Source organism: Amblyraja radiata, chromosome 1 (genome assembly GCF_010909765.2).
Source record: "Amblyraja radiata isolate CabotCenter1 chromosome 1, sAmbRad1.1.pri, whole genome shotgun sequence".
Lineage (NCBI taxonomy): Eukaryota > Metazoa > Chordata > Chondrichthyes > Rajiformes > Rajidae > Amblyraja > Amblyraja radiata.
Window position 1 is genome coordinate 66,756,737 of NC_045956.1, and position 16,251 is coordinate 66,772,987.

The 16,251-nt window shown below is 39.4% G+C and overlaps 1 protein-coding gene across 2 annotated transcripts in view; it reads right to left on the bottom strand.

The window, feature by feature from the left end:
* sec24d (SEC24 homolog D, COPII coat complex component) overlaps positions 1 to 16,251 on the bottom strand; it is a 150,639-nt gene that overhangs the window by 95,272 nt on the left and 39,116 nt on the right. For both annotated transcript variants that reach the window (XM_033023499.1, XM_033023504.1), the window contains exons 7-8: positions 9,327 to 9,438; positions 5,921 to 6,048 (exon numbers count right to left, since the gene is read on the bottom strand). In XM_033023499.1, coding sequence (XP_032879390.1) covers positions 5,921 to 6,048; positions 9,327 to 9,438 — 240 coding nt within the window. The remainder of the gene's footprint in view (positions 1 to 5,920; positions 6,049 to 9,326; positions 9,439 to 16,251) is intronic.

Consider the following 16,251-nt stretch of genomic DNA (forward strand, 5'->3'; position numbering starts at 1 on the left):
TTTACATTTAAAATATGTTTAATATCTATCCGATGGGGGGTGGGGTTGGAATTTCCAGCAATTACCAGGTCCGAGCGAGAGGGAATATGTGATGGCGGTTTGAGAGGCGAGGAGAGAGAGAGAGAGAGAGAGAGAGAAAGAGAGAGAGTTCTCGTTCTGCCGGTGGGACTGCTGGAGATTTCAATTAACCCCTTCAAGCCTGACGGTTTTTAACCGGTTATGTATTTAACATACGAATATCAATAAGCAAGACTTTTTAATTTAAATAGGGTATTTAAATAGTAAATACCCACTTAGAGGCACGCTATAAGAAGAAATGTAACCCTCTTGGAGGAAATTATTTAGTCCTGTTCTGTTTTTTCTGTTTACATAATATTTTGTTTAGTCCGGTTTTTCTTTTTTGCAATATTACTTTGTAAGGGGCAGAGCTAATTGTAATTAACCTCCACGGAGGCTCACTTGAAATTTCCCACCAGGGGGTGGGCTGCACACACAGTATCTTTAAATGCTGTTTTTTTGTATTAATTACATTATTTAGCACTTTTTTCACTTTTTCTTCATATGGCACTTTTTCTTGTGATATACCAGCAGGGTTTAGAAATTGTGATCACCCACCCAACATCCAGAAGGTTATTTATTGTGTTGCCCCATCTGAAACAAGGGAATCCATGTAAACTATAATGCAAGATGACCCTCTGAAAAAAACTGGAGGAATTCCATTTTGTGGCTGGAATATTAGGGGTGTTAATGACCCAATTAAAAGGGGTAAGGTTCTTGCCCAATTAAAATCGATTAATGCTGATATAATATTTTTACAGGAGCGCACCTCAAAGATCGAGCTCATATCAGGCTGAAGGTTAACTGGATTGGTCAAATATATCACTCCTCTTTTCTATCCAAAACCAGAGATACTGCAATTATAATCCGTAAGGGTATACCATTTAAACATAAAACCACCTTAGCAGATAAAGACAGTAGGTTCCTCATAGTATCTGGGGAGATATATTCTACCCCACTTGCTATGGTGAACATCTACGCTCCCAACTTTGATAACCCACAATTTTTTAACAAAATGTTTAATTATAATCTCAGATTCCACCCAGCAAAACCTGATAATCGGGGGAGATTTCAACTGTGTTCTGGATCAATACTTGGATAAATCCTCACACCAAAAGAGATACAACACAAAATCAAAATCTAGCGAACTTCTAAATACGTCTACAAAAAATACAAATATAACAGACATATGGAGGATTGCAAATCCATCCAGAAGAGAATACTCCTTTTATTCATCCGTACATAAAACTTATACACGCATTGACTATTTTCTGGTGGACACAAAATTAATACCTTTTTCAACTAATTCCAAATACCATAATAGTATTATTTCCGATCATTCCCTGCTAACCTTCTCCCTAAAACTAGAAGGAATGTACAATAAAAAATCGTTCTGGAGGTTTAATCCCCAAATACTAACTAACCCTGATTGCTGTATATATTTAAAACAACAGATGGAATTATTTTTTGAGACCAATGATATGCCAGGTATTTTGCCCTTGTTATTATGGGAATCTTTTAAGGCTTTTATCAGAGGTTCTATCATTTCATATCAAGCATATCAAAACAAAAATAATATAATGTAACATTTGCAACTAGAAGAACAGATCAGACAGCTGGACTCAGAAAATGCGACAGATCCGTCTATGGATAAACATAGTAAGATAGCAGTATTAAAATTCAAGCTAAATCAAATTCTCTCTGCAAGAGTTATCAGGCTATTTCAAATTACTAAATAGGAAAACTTTGAATTCGGCGACAAACCGCATAAACTTCTAGCATGTCAGTTGAGAAAAGTGGAAAACATAGAAAATAGGTGCAGGAGTAGGCCATTCGGCCCTTCGAGCTTGCACCGCCATTCAATATGATCATGGCTGATCATCCAACTCAGTATCTTGTACCTGCCTTCTCTCCATACCCCCTGATCCCTTTAGCCACAAGGGCCACATCTAACTCCCTCTTATATATATAAAAAAAGGATCATACTATTCAAAAAATCAGATCAGATAAAGGTGAACTGTTCACACTTCCAAAAGATATTAATGAATGATTTGCCTCATTCTATCAACATTTACATACAACAAAAAAAACAACAGAAATGAGAAAAATTACAAACTTCCTTGATAACTATAATCTTCCGACACTTAATGCGGTGGAACGAGAGGAAGTAGGAGCACAGATTACAATTAAAGAAATGGAAGAGACTATCAATTCATTGAAGAATGGCAAAACACCAGGCCCAGACGGGTTTAGTAATGAATTTTATAAAGGATTTTACGAGGTAATCTCCCCGCGTTTACATAACCTTTATATACACGCATTTAAAGTACAGACGCTACCACAAACCTTAGCCGAATCAACTATCACACTTATACCCAAAAAAGATAAAGATCTGGAAGACCCAGGATCATACAGAGCAATTGCCCTGTTAAATACAGATCAGAAAATATTAGCTAAAACCCTGGCAAGAAGATCAAGTAAATACGTTAATAAATATATTCTGATCAAACTGGGTTTATACCCAAGAGACACTCGTTTAACAATTTGAGACGCCTGTTTAATATAATGTACTCACATAAAACGATAAAAGACTTATCAATTATTTCATTAGATGCAGAAAAAGCATTTGACCAAGTAGAATGGAAATATCTTTTTACAGTATTGCAAAAATTCCAGTTACGGAGTTCAATTCACTTCAGAAGAAGGATACTCGAGATATCATTAAGAAACTAATTAAACCTCCCAGGTCTTAGTTGGGATACAATTAAATCTGGTCATTGAAGACAAACTTATGCATTTCTGCAAATTACAGCAGTAAAAATAATTCATTTTTCAAAAGTAATAGAAAGCGCTATAAGCTCTGTAAGTGTTGTTCAGTGTGTTTCTTATCACCGTAATGGAAATAATGATACAGATAAACTACAAAATCCTTCCTATCAATTAGCAATATAATAGTACCAGAGCATAATCAGTTAGTTGGTTCTGCATTCCATTTTCGAACATTGCTAATTTGAAATGGCTCCAATTGTTCACAAAAATGATCTTTTGTGATCTCCTTGATGAAGTGCTTTGAGAGGTTGATCATAGCGCAAATCAACTCCTACCTTGACAAAAACCTGGACTCACTGCAGTTCGCTTACCGCCACAACAGATTAACGGTGGATGCGATCTCGCTGGCTCTCCACTCCACTCTGGACCACTTGGACAACACAAACTCATATGTCAGGATGTTATTCATTGACTACAGCTCGGCATTTAACACAATCATCCCCTCCAAGCTGGTTACCAAATTCTCAGAACTGGGTCTCTGCGCATCTCTCTGCAAATGGATCCTCGACTTCCTCATGCACAGACCACAGTCTGTTCGTATTGGTGGAAATGTATCAACGTCGATAACAAACAGCACGGGAGCACCTCAAAGCTGCATGCTCAGCCCCCTGCTGTACTCACTCTATACTCATGACACCACTGTTGTGGGACGTATCACTGATGGATACGAGTCAAAGAGTATAGAAGAGAGATCGAGCAACTGTCCATATGGTGCCAGCACAATAACCTGTCTCTCAACACCAGCAAAACCAAGGAACTGATTGTGGACTTTGGAAGGGGTAGGATGTGGACCCATAGTCCTGTTTATATGGTGGAGATGGTCAAGAGCTTCAAATTCCTGGGCGTGCATATCTCTGAAGATCTCTCCTGGTCCGAGAACACTGATGCAATTATAAAGAAAGCTCATCAGCGCCTCTACTTCCTGAGAAGATTACGGAGAGTCGGTTTGTCAAGGAGGACTCTCTCGAACATCTGCAGGTGCACAGTAGAGAGCATGCTGACCAGTTGCATCGTGGCTTGGTTCGGCAACTTGAGCGCCCAGGAGCAGAAAAGACTGCAAAAGGTTGTCAACATTGCCCAGTCCATCATCGGCTCTGACCTCCCTACCATCGAGTGGATCTATCGCAGTCGCTGCCTCAAAAAGGCTGCCAGCATCATCAAGGATCCACACCATCCTGGCCATACACTTATCTCCCTGCTGCCTTCAGGTAGAAGGAGCTTGAAATCTGCAACATCCAGGTTCAGGAATAGCTGCTTCCCCACAGCCATCAGACTATTAAACTCATCTCAAACAAAACTCTGATCATTAATACCCCATTGCACTTTATCTGTTTATTTATGTGTATATATATATATATATATATATATATATATATATATATATATATATATTCATTGGTATATGGTCACACTGATCTGTTCTGTTCTGTATTTATTTATGCCTACTATATTCTGTTGTGTTGAAGCAAAGCAAGAATTTCATTGTCCTATCCGGGACACATGACAATCAACTCTCTTGAATCTTGACATATTTCACTGTCAAATTATATGAAGAAAACTGAGGAGGGATTTTATCTTAATTAAACTAACAAAATCTTTCAGGGAAACGCAGGCAGAATATCCATGTTGTGTGCATTACTTGGTATGGATGAACTTGTGACAGGCTCTGTATGCAAACTATAAAACGCTCACACAAATTTCCACAAAATGCTGCCCAATTAAGCCAAGATTAGAATCCTATTTCAATGCAAAGACTTTAAAATTGGCCACAGACACACCCCATTTACACCAATTTTGATGTCTTCATTACAAAATGTGTCACATTTCCAGCTGTTAAAGGGATGATCATTTCCAGCTGTTAAAGGGAAAATCAGGAGGTCACTAAAATGTAAAATTCAGGTAGCATGTGAACTTGGGCACGTCTTAATATGTATCTTTCAGTTTCAGAAGGTTATGCGTGTTCTTAAATATGCTTTTAAAGTACAATTTATCTATATTACATTACAGCTCACATCAATGGCCTCCTCTGTATGTCCTGAAATTAAGAGTAAAATTCTGATGCTAAACTACGATGAAAGAATTGTCAGACCCATATATTGTCATTAAATTAACATTTCAGATATTAACTGAGGTATTAGAATGCATTTTTTAATCTAATGAGAGCAGCCTCATTTTCCTTTCAAAAAATCTGAATGAACCTTTGCTTTGAATGAAAACAGAAAATACCTGAGAGCAAAGATTAATATTATCTACGTCCAAACTTCAGAGCACAACCCCTACATAATATAATATAGACATTTACAAGATTGTGCACAGCTCCTGACAATAAACATTTGCTTGTACTGATGAAGACAACTTAGACATAGTGGGCCGAAGTGCCTGTACTGTACTCTTCCACATTCTATGAAGGAGTCATTTATATTTTTATAATCCACATTGGGAGAATAGGATCCATTCCTTTGGATATCAATCTGGCTGCATTGGAAACCACCAATATAGCTAGTTGGTTACTTCCTTCACTGCTAAAGGGACATGGGAAAACAAATTTGTATTTTGAGAATCGACTGTAAGCTGTTCAAACACCTTCTAATTTCTACTGAATATGCTTTCACTAATCGGGAGCATTTTCACCAGCGTTTGGTTGCTGAGCCACTCATTTCATGGTGCTTCAGTGATACCAGTACCTAATCTCTAGCGGTGATTTTATGACAATGATGAGCCATGCAGGAGATTGGGACAGAAGGCACACATGCGCTCAGCAGCACCATCCAATGAAATCTGGTTCAAAAATATATTATCTCCACATCAGGGGTTTTCACAACCTAATTGACTACACTTTCCTAGCTGTGTTGCTCATCATCAATGTGACTTCATCAAACTAATTCCTTCCCCTGCTGGCTCTAATAAAGTTAGATTCAAATTTCTGAAAAATTAAACCGAATAATTAAGTGGAGAGATTTAATTATTGCCACAGAGTCGATTGACATCCTCCTAGACATTGCATCTTACCACATTGTTCGCCCAATTCGCCTACCTCATTTGCTGGCAAGGCTGCAAAGGGCTTGATGACAGCTGCCAACGGGATCTGTGACTGCTTGGCCATGTCTGCTGTGCTTGGAAAGCAGTAAGTTGTACAGCGAATGAAACGAGGACTTGCATTTCCTTTAAAAGATAAATAAAATAAAATCTGAACATTCCTCCGCAAATGACTAATGGTAACCCCTTGTTCCAAATGTTGAGAGTGTGTACAATGGGACAGTCACATGAAATAGTGTTAGTAGATCTCCTGTACTCCCGAGGTCAGAATCCAGCATGTCAACAAACATAACCTTTCCTCAAACACTCCGTGTGGTCATTAATTATTAGTCCTTGCATTACCATCTCCTTCCGCAAATCAAAGTGGCAAATAGCTACGATTAAGTTAAAAACTCATCAAAAACATTCCTACAGCCAAAAAGAGGTGAGATAACAAGCCAACAGTTAAAAGACAAGAGTGCTTCATTATTCTTTTACATGTAACTGCCACCATATGAATAACGTGCTGATGTGTATATCACAGATAACACATTTTCTGTTGGTATTATAATCAGGATTAGAATTGGAAAAAGAATCACTCTGAATGTTACTGTCTGTCTAATATTCGGCTAGAAACAATTTTGCTAGTGATGTGTCAACAGAAAATAAATAGTGATACAACACTGCCCCACTGCAAAACAGTATCAGGGTCAGCTTTACATTTTTCTAATTAGATAATTTGGGTTAAGATATACAACAGAGGCAGATGCAACGGGTTCTTTCAGCTGATTTAGGTGCCACATTAAATCCGTGCTGCTTTATTATTTTAATCCCATATGTCTACAACCTGTGAGTTTGATCCGGAGAAGTAGAAGATGAAGAATTACAATTTTAGGTGATTTTAAGTTCCTTGATATTGACCGGGACTGCCATAATGCAAAGGGCTTGAATAGGGCATAATTTGTTAAATAATCCCAGGAAATGTTTTGCAAGCAATGTGCAGATGATCCTACTAGAGAGGGGGCAACACTAAACGTCCTACTGAGAGTATCATTAAAGTGCCAGTGAGGAAGTACTTCGGGACCTGTGCACGCCCATGCCAACCAGGATGTCCCATCCACACTAGTCCCACCTGCCCGCATTTGGCCAATCTCACTATAAATCTTTCCTATCCATGTACCTGTCCAAATGGCTTTTAAACATTGTTATAGTTTCTGCCTCAACTACCTACCCCAGAAGCTCATTCCATACACCCACCACCCTCTGCGTGAAAACGTTGCCCCTCAAATTCCTATTAAATCTTTGTCCTCTCACTCATTATAGTCAGGGCAATACCTGAACAATCATCACGAGTACAGATTTGAAAGCCATTTCTTAATATTCAATAATTGGCAGATTAATATGATCTACATGTGCATCCAGTCGGTTTGTGAAATGGATCTTGGAAGATGTTATTATTGTAATATATGGACAAAATATTTATAGATTATTAGGGCCAATGTGGTTTGCTTCCTACGGTGTATTTAGATGTAATGGAACCAGAACTGTCGAGCACTGAGAAGGCCCTTCAGCTCACCTTATCCATGCTGACCTTGTTGCCCATCTACACTACACTAATTAGTCATATTCTCACTGTAAATTCCTTATTAATATTCCCACTTCCAATCTTATACCTATGCTTTCTTGTTTACTATTCCTCTAATATGGATAAGTGTTTCTGACTATCTCCCCTTTTATGCCCACATAAGTTTATATACCTGTCAGTTCACCCCTTCACTCCAGGGAAAACAAACCTAGGTTGGGAGGGAGAGCCAGGTCAGCCATGATTGAATGGCAGAGAAGTCTAGATTGGCCGAATGGCCTAATTCTACTCCCATCACCTATGACCTTTCAACCTCTCTCCATAACTAAAGTCCTCCAGTTATCCTAGTGAATCTTTTCTGCACTTTCCAGCCCAATCACATGCTTCCTATATTGTGGTGATCAGAACTGCATACAATACTCCAAGTGTCCTCTTTACAGTGTCTTGTAAAGCTGAAAAAATATCCCTACCTGTGAAGTCAAGCGTTCCATATGCCTTCTTCACCACCCTATCCACCTTTGGTGCAATTTTCTAGGTACTATGGACTAGAATCCCAAGTTCCCTCTGTTCATCAACACTCCTAAGCACCCTTCCATTGCATTTGCTGAATATGTCCTACCCCAATTTGACTTCCTAAAATGCTTTGCCTCACGCATAGTCAAATTATAGCTGCAACGTTTTTGGGCATCATGCTGAATGTTGCAAGATAATCAGTACGAAATCAACTATTTCAATCATTACCGAAGGTCAAAACTGTTTTAGTACCAATTAGGCTGACAGGAAGTTGTATCTGGTTAGCAAAGTTATACAAGATTAACTTCCTTGCAATTTCAGTGTAGTAGAACAAAAAAGGTAATACCAATAAATGAACAAATTATTTCATTGAAAAGGAACGTATGAATTACTTCAGATTATTTTGTTACAGCCTTTGGTTTGTTATAAATACAACATTCCAAGCAGCATGGTTTTCTTCCATTTTTTGCCAATAATATCCCAATTTACTGGTGTCTAATGAGTGTCTAATCAGCCTGACCTAGGATGAGATACAAGATGTTTAAGAAGGAACTGCAGATACTGGAAAATCAAAGGTAAACAAAAATGCTGGAGAAACTCAGCGGGTGCAGCAGCATCTATGGAGCGAAGGAAATAGGCAACGTTTTGGGTCGAAACCCTTCTTCAGACTGATGGGGGGTGGTGGGGAGAAGAAAGGAAAAAGGGGGAGCCCGAGGAGGAGCCCGAGGGACAAGATATTGCCCAACAGATTGTCCCTTAATAAACAATCCCAATTGAGTAGAATTGTATACATTTTCCCACTCAAAGTAAAAAAATTGAGGTTCCAGGGAACGAGCAAATATAAAAGACATATAATGGCTGAAAAAGCTTTGTTGGAAGAAGGGTCCCAACCTGAAATGCCGTCTGTCTATTTCCTTCACAGATGCTGCCTGACTGTATCCTTCCAACAATTTAATTTTCATTTAAGCCAAAATCAAAATATTTGTACTGCATTATTTTATAATGTATAAACTCATTTCCCTTAAAATTGTACTTCACAGTTCAACATTTTTATGCAATACAAATGTATTAAGTAGGGATAAATCTCCTCTTCGATTGTTATCAACTGTGAAGTGTAAGCAAGTAATCAGAAGCAAGGCAACAGATTAGTTAACATTTGTTAATAATAGAGAATGCTGATGTTTGACTGAGTTATTCAGATATTTTGTGCACAATACAATTCTATCAAGTAGGGATAAATCAATTCTTAGATTATTAATGACTGTAAAGTGTAAGCAAGTAACCACAAATCTCTTCATTAATTCATCAATGTGAAATCAAATTTCTATACCTTGATCTTGTACAACACATTTAGTGGTAACGAGTGGAGGAACCTGTCCCCTAGAATTTGTTGCAAAAAGCTGTCCTGATCTTCGAAGTTTATCTTCTTCTATGACCTGGATCTAAAAGAAATCCACAACCATTGATGCAATTGTACAGATCATGTTGAAAATATTAGCACACAATAAGTTTCTCATTGATTTATAACATCAAATTCTTCCGGTGAAACAGACAAAATTGTAAGGAAATTCTATGAATTGCAAAAGAGACAAAGATCAGAGGTAATGGCACTCACTATGATCAACATAATATATTCTCCAAGTCTCTGTAAAAATGATTGATAACAATGTCTTGCTGAGATTGAGCAAGTCAAATTTCATTTCTTTGCATTGGACTCCTGGATTTTTAATCCATGTTTTGGGAACAAATTCCATAAATCAATTCGATTTTACTTACCAATATGGGTTTGGATGACCTCAAATTCCATCTTTATGGTTTGGGCTCTGTGATTAGCTTGTGGTTTTACCAATGCCATTTTTTCCCTATTTCATTCTGATCTCCCCATCTGAGTGGTAAAATATCATCAGGAATGCCACACAATGTTTCTGCCAATTTTTCACAGCCAAATATGAAATTCATTGCACTATGAGGAATCTATATATGCCTAGAGATTCATCCTAAGTCACTCTAAAGGTGACAAATAATAATAGCAACATGTCCTACTCCATTTCCTAAATTTGATTTCACTGACTAATTAAAGCACTGAAGCTCGAGTATAGCCTAACAGCCAGAGAGATCTACAAATATATAGTAAGACAATTGCTAGAAAGAAATCCATTTTGAGTAGTGCATTTCACTTCACCTCAGAAATTCATTCCATTGACCTCAAGGCAGCAATTCTGTTTCATCTACAGATTTTTTAATTTTTTTTAAACACAAAATGCTGAGTAACTTAGCAGGTCAGGCAGCATTACCGGAGAATATGGATAAGTAGACATTTTGGCTCGGGACCCTCAACATTCAAGATGTCCTAATTCTTTAGTAAACATGGTTTTCCCCCTGCCATCATAGATGGATCCCGCACCCACATCTTCTCTGTGCCCCATAGTTCTGCTTTCGCCTCCCCTCCCCCCTGATGGAACAAGGATAGAGATTCCCTGGTGTTCACCTTTCACCCTAAAAGCCTCCTCATTCAACACATCATCCTCCAAATTCTCCGACACTTCCAAAATTATTCCACCACCAGACAGATTTTCCCAACCCCACCACTTTCTGCCTTTTGCAGAGACCGTTCCGTCACAACTCCTTGGTTCGCATTTCCCAACCTACCTAAATCACCCCCTCCCCAGGTACTTTCCCCAGCAACCACAGGAGATGCAACACCTCCTCCCTTAACCTCCATCCAGGGAACCCCCCAGTAGTCCTTCGAGGTGAAACAAAGGTTCATGTGCTCCTCCGCCAACCTCATCTACATCATCTGGCATTCCCAATGTGACCTCCTGGGCATCGGTGAGACCAAGCTTAAACTCAGCAATCATTTCTCTGGACACTGGCGTTCAGTCTGCCAAGGCACACTGGATCACTCGGTTACTAACCATTTTAAGTCCTCTTCCCATTCCCATACTAACCTGGTTGTCCTGGGACTACCCCAGTGCCAGAGTGAGGCCACAGTCAAACTGGAGGAACAACACCTCATATTCTGTTTGGGTAGCTTACAACCCAACAGTTTGAACGTTGAATTCTCCAATTTTAGGTAACTACAAAACCTTTCGCCTCTTCCTTCTTCTCCTCAACCCTCCCCCTTCCTTTCTTCCTCCGTTCCCCCATGCTCCGCCTGGACTCACACATATTTCTCCCCCTCCCTTTCCACTTACATTCCTTCCTCCAGCTTAACAATTTACAACACTTCAATCCCTTTGTCTCACACTATTTGTCTTTTCATTTCTGGCCTTTGTCCAATCTTCTCACCTATATCAACCTATTACCCAACACACCTTTTCAGACTGATTGTACAGATGGCGGGGGTGGAAGAAAGCTGCCATTCCTTCTTCCTACTAAAATCAGTTTGATGAAGGTTCTGACCCAAAACATCACCTATCCATGTTCTCCAGAGAAGCCTTCTGACCTGTTGAGCTACTCCAGCACTTTGTGTCTTTTTTTAACACTGAAGGCAGGTTGCTGATCTTCACAGCTGGCAAAGGATTCTTGGTCAATTATGAACACAATACCCAATGTTTCTTAGCTTTAGGCTTCTCTGAACTGCATTAAATGCGCATAACAGCAGATTTGCACGTCGATTAGATTTACTGTCATTGGAGCATTATCCTGTGAAGTTTGGGTTATTTTCTGAGATGTGAAGTTTGGGTTATTTTCTCAGCTTGCACTCTCATGATATATGATGTCAAGTAACTATTTGAGCATGTTAAGTTTTATAACTGTGCCAGTGGTGGTTTATTCACTCTGTGTGTGTAGACTATTAATGGAGAAGAAACTCCATATTAGTACTATAGGCCACCAAGGAAAATTTATGAATCTTTCATCTATACTGTAATATATTAGTTGGTGCACCAAGAGTTAAAGAATTATGGGAGTTTAAATTTGTGAGGTGCTGCTTGACAGAATACAGAAACTTCATTCTGAAATGTTTTATCAGTTAAGAATGTTAACAGGAATTGGCTGTGCTTCAGAAAAGGCAAACAACATTTTACATTTCTCTGGATCCTTATTTTAAAGTGTCATTAAAAATGTAGATTTACTTTTGCAATGAGTGCAAAATGTGTTGCCTGTATCAGACCAGCTTGGCAACTTAAGCATTTTGTTTGGTCCCCAAGTGCATAATCGTGTGCTCAGGGCAATCGGGTATAAACAGAAATATCAAGCTGCTTATTGTTCATTCAGATTATGCCTAGTCTGTAAACAACTTCCTATTTGTATTTGACACATGCTTATAGCTGCAAGCTATTTTGTGAACACTTTAATGGACCAACCACCAAAACAAATTGGTTAGATACGGGTTTGAAATTCAGTGGATGCTAATGGGATCACTAGATGGTACAGTGCAGACGTGGTGGGAACGATGACCATTTTAGTCTATGGCCAATGCAGGCTAGATGCTGTACATTTCCAGCTCTGTGCCGCTTGGTGTTCCTCGCTGTCTTTGATCAGCAGTACGTGGAGTAAACTTCTACCCGACGCATAGACCATACATGGACTGGTGTGAGCAGTCCCAGTCTCCAGAATAGAACAGGGAAAGAGAGACACTGTACAAAGAAGATTTACTGGAAAACTGTCAGCACTTTTCCAATCAAGAAAATATGAACAGACTATTATATATCCCCAACCACAATCAGACTGAAGAAGGGTCTCGACCTGAAATGTCACCTATCCATATTCTCCAGTAATGCTGCCTGACCCACTGAGTTATTTCAGCACTTTGTGTCTTTTTTTTTTAAACCATCGCCTGTAGTTTAATTTGTTGGATCATTTGGATCTCTTCTGGCATAGAGGTGACCTGTACAGATGGATGGGTTGCATCTGAACTGGAGGGGGACCAATAACTGTGCAAGAAATTCCATTAGTGATACTCAAGAGGGTTTAAACTAGAGTGGCAGGGGGTTGAGATGCAGAAAAGATGGTCAGCAAATGGAAGGACTGACAGGAAGGCCGATGGTAGACTAATAAAGGGCCTGTCCCACCAGCATGCGATTGCATGCATCTAGCGCGACCAAACGTGGTGGCTTGAGGCGTACGGCCTCGCGGGGCCGGTCCCACTTCCAACCGCGGAGATGTCTGGAGTTGTGCGGGGCTGGTCCCGACATCATACTCACCAATCAGCTGGGCAGAAGGCAGGCCAACTGAATTTGGACGTCGCACGGCGTCGGGCGGGTGATGTCATCACACAATGGTACGCCGGGCGGTGACGTCATCGCGCAATGCCACGCGCTAGGCGTTCGCCGTCAAGACGCTGCGTGCGGGGTCGAGACGCTGCGTACGGCATCGAGACGCTGCATACGTCATCTAGACGCTGCGTACGCCCGTCGAGGCGCTGCGTACGGCCTCAATGTGGCTGCAGGCCGACAGGCCGTTGTCGCGCGGGATTTTCGAAACAGTGCAAGATTTTTGGAGCCCCGCGCGATGTCGGGACCAGCCCCGCATAACTCCATACGCCTCCGGCGATCGAAATGGGACCGGACCCGCAAGGCCGTACGCCTCAAGCAACCACATTTGGTCGCGCTAGACGCATGCTATCACATGCTGGTGGGACAGGCCCTTAAGTCTCAAAGGAAAGATAGGCAGAGAGAAGTTAAGGTATATGGTGAAACTGATGGTCTGAAATCCAATTATTTCAATGCAAGGAATATTGTGCATAAAGCCTGGATTAATGCTTGGGACTATGGTACTACAGAGACCTGGTTGCGAGAAGGACAGGACTGGAAGCTCAATTTTCTAGGGTTTTGATTTTTCAGATGTGTTAGAGAAGGAATTAAAAGATGTCGACGAGTTGCTATACTAATTAAGGAGAAGGTCACTGTGGCATAATGTGTTCATCCACTGAGGCAATATGGATTGAGCTCAAAAATAAGAAAGGTGCAATCAATGTCATGAGATGATGCTGTCAGTCTCCCAGAGGCCAATTGGAGATAAAGGAATAATTATTAGACAGATTGGGGAGAGATGCAAAAGTGTTTTCGAAGTGGGTAAATTTAATTTCCCGAATATGGACTTAGTTCAAAGGGCTTGGACAGCAAAATTTGTTTGGTGTATCCAAGACGTTTTCCAGAAACAATATGTAGAAGGTCCAACTCGAGGAGAGACCATACTGGACCTTGTATTAGGAAATGAGCTTGGCCAAGTGAGTGGTGTTTCAGTGGAAGTGCATTTTGGGGATAGTGAGCACAACTACACGTTTTATGATAGTTATGATTAAGGGTCAGTATGGACCTTTAGCAAAGGTACTAAATTGGGATAAGGCTATTACAGCATTACTAGGTAGGAGCTTGGAAGAGTAATTTGACAGCAATTGTTATTGGCTAAATCCACATCTGAAATGTGGGAGTTCTTTAAGGGCCAGTTGATCAGAGATCAGGATGGGAATATTTCAGTAAGGAGGAACCTTGATGACCAAAGAATTTGTACATTTGGCCAAAATTTAAAATAATTTTTATATAAGGTTTAGAAAGATTCGGATAGCGTCCTTAAGGAATATAAAGCAAGCAGGAAATAACTTGAGCAGGCAATTAGAAGGGCCAAAAGGGGCCAATAAATCCAATTGATGAGTCGGTTAATGAAAACCCCATAACTTTTTATACAAACATTAAAAACAAAAGGGCAGCAAGAAAGAATGTAGCACTGCTAAAGGATAAAGGAGATAATTTAAGCTTGGAGTCAGAAGATTTAGGCAAGGGATTTAGAAATGGATAGATGTTTAGATCTAGTAATTGAAGTCTGAAATTAGCTACAATTAGGTAACTAACTAATTATATGCTTTAATTTCAGGTCATCCAAGTAAGATTATTTTATATTTGTTTCAGAATGCTTCAATCTATGATAACTGAAAATTTCATTCAGTTCTCTTAATTTTTAAGAAAGTTATGGGCTTTTGACTGTTCACGATCACAGCTTTTTTGTTATGTCCATAGAAAATCAATAGGGAACAAGATGCTCATTTCCCAGTATGAAAATGGCCATAACTTTTTAAATACTTGAGATATGAAAGTGAATTAGGTGTCAAATTAAACTTATTTTTATGCTTTATCTGATGGGATAAATTACAGACTTGATTTTTTTAAATCTCAAAATTTTGTAACATTGCTACATTAAGGCAATCTTCACCCAAAGATGGGAGCAAATCGCAGAAAGTAGGACTATATAAGAGTTTTGGCATATATGATCATGAAGGTAGGAAGACCTGTAACGTAACAAAGATACTCATTATACTCACCATCAAAACTCATTTGCAGGAAGGTATCCCTGAATTAAACGTGTATCAGAAGAATTTATTCAATTACGGGCTAATAATGGGAAAAAAGCTCATACTTAAATTCTGGAAAAATGCGCCCACACCAACAATAAAAATGTGGACATCAAATATGTATGAAACATTACATCTGGAAGAGATGAGATTCCTCTTAGCAGGTAAAGCAGACCAATTCCAAAAGACGTGGTCTACGTTTATGGACCTATTACAAGCATGAGGTGCAATAGTAATTTTAAAAATAAATAAATAAATAAACGGTATCAGGACCTGGCAATGGGAGGTAAAACAACAAAAACAGACTTGGTTGGTAGTCCCCTTTCTGTGGAGTTTAATGTTATAATAGAGCGATTGTTCCTACTTTCTTTTTCTTTCTTTTCTATCTCTTGCACTTCATGACTCTTGCGCGCTTTCTTTACTTTCCTTATTTCTATCTTTTTATTAAAGCTCAAAAAAATGAAGCGGTACAAAAAATGTATTAAGATATATGTGTTGTGTATTATTGTAATTTACCGTACTTCTAATAAAAATATTTTTTAAAAAAATAAATTTAAAAAAAACTCATTTGCTGTAACTTTAAGATACACAAACTTTTGGTTGATATCTACCCAACTGAATGCATTTTCTCGAGGAACACCTCTTTTCACATGCAGAACATGTGGTATAGTGATGGTATAATGGAGATGGTGGTATAGTGGTGAGCATAGCTGCCTTCCAAGCTGTTGACCCAGGATTTGTCACAGTGGCGCAGCAGTAGAGTTACTGCCTTTCAGTGCCAGAGACCCAAGCTCGAATCTGACTACGGGTGCTGTCTGTACGGAGTTTGTAAGTTTTTCCTGTGACCGCATGGGTTTTTTCTGGATGCTCCGGTTTCCTCCCACACTCAAAAGACGTACAGGTTTGTAGGTTAATTGGCTTTAGTAAAACAAATTGTAATTCTGTAGGATAGTCCCAGTGGTCT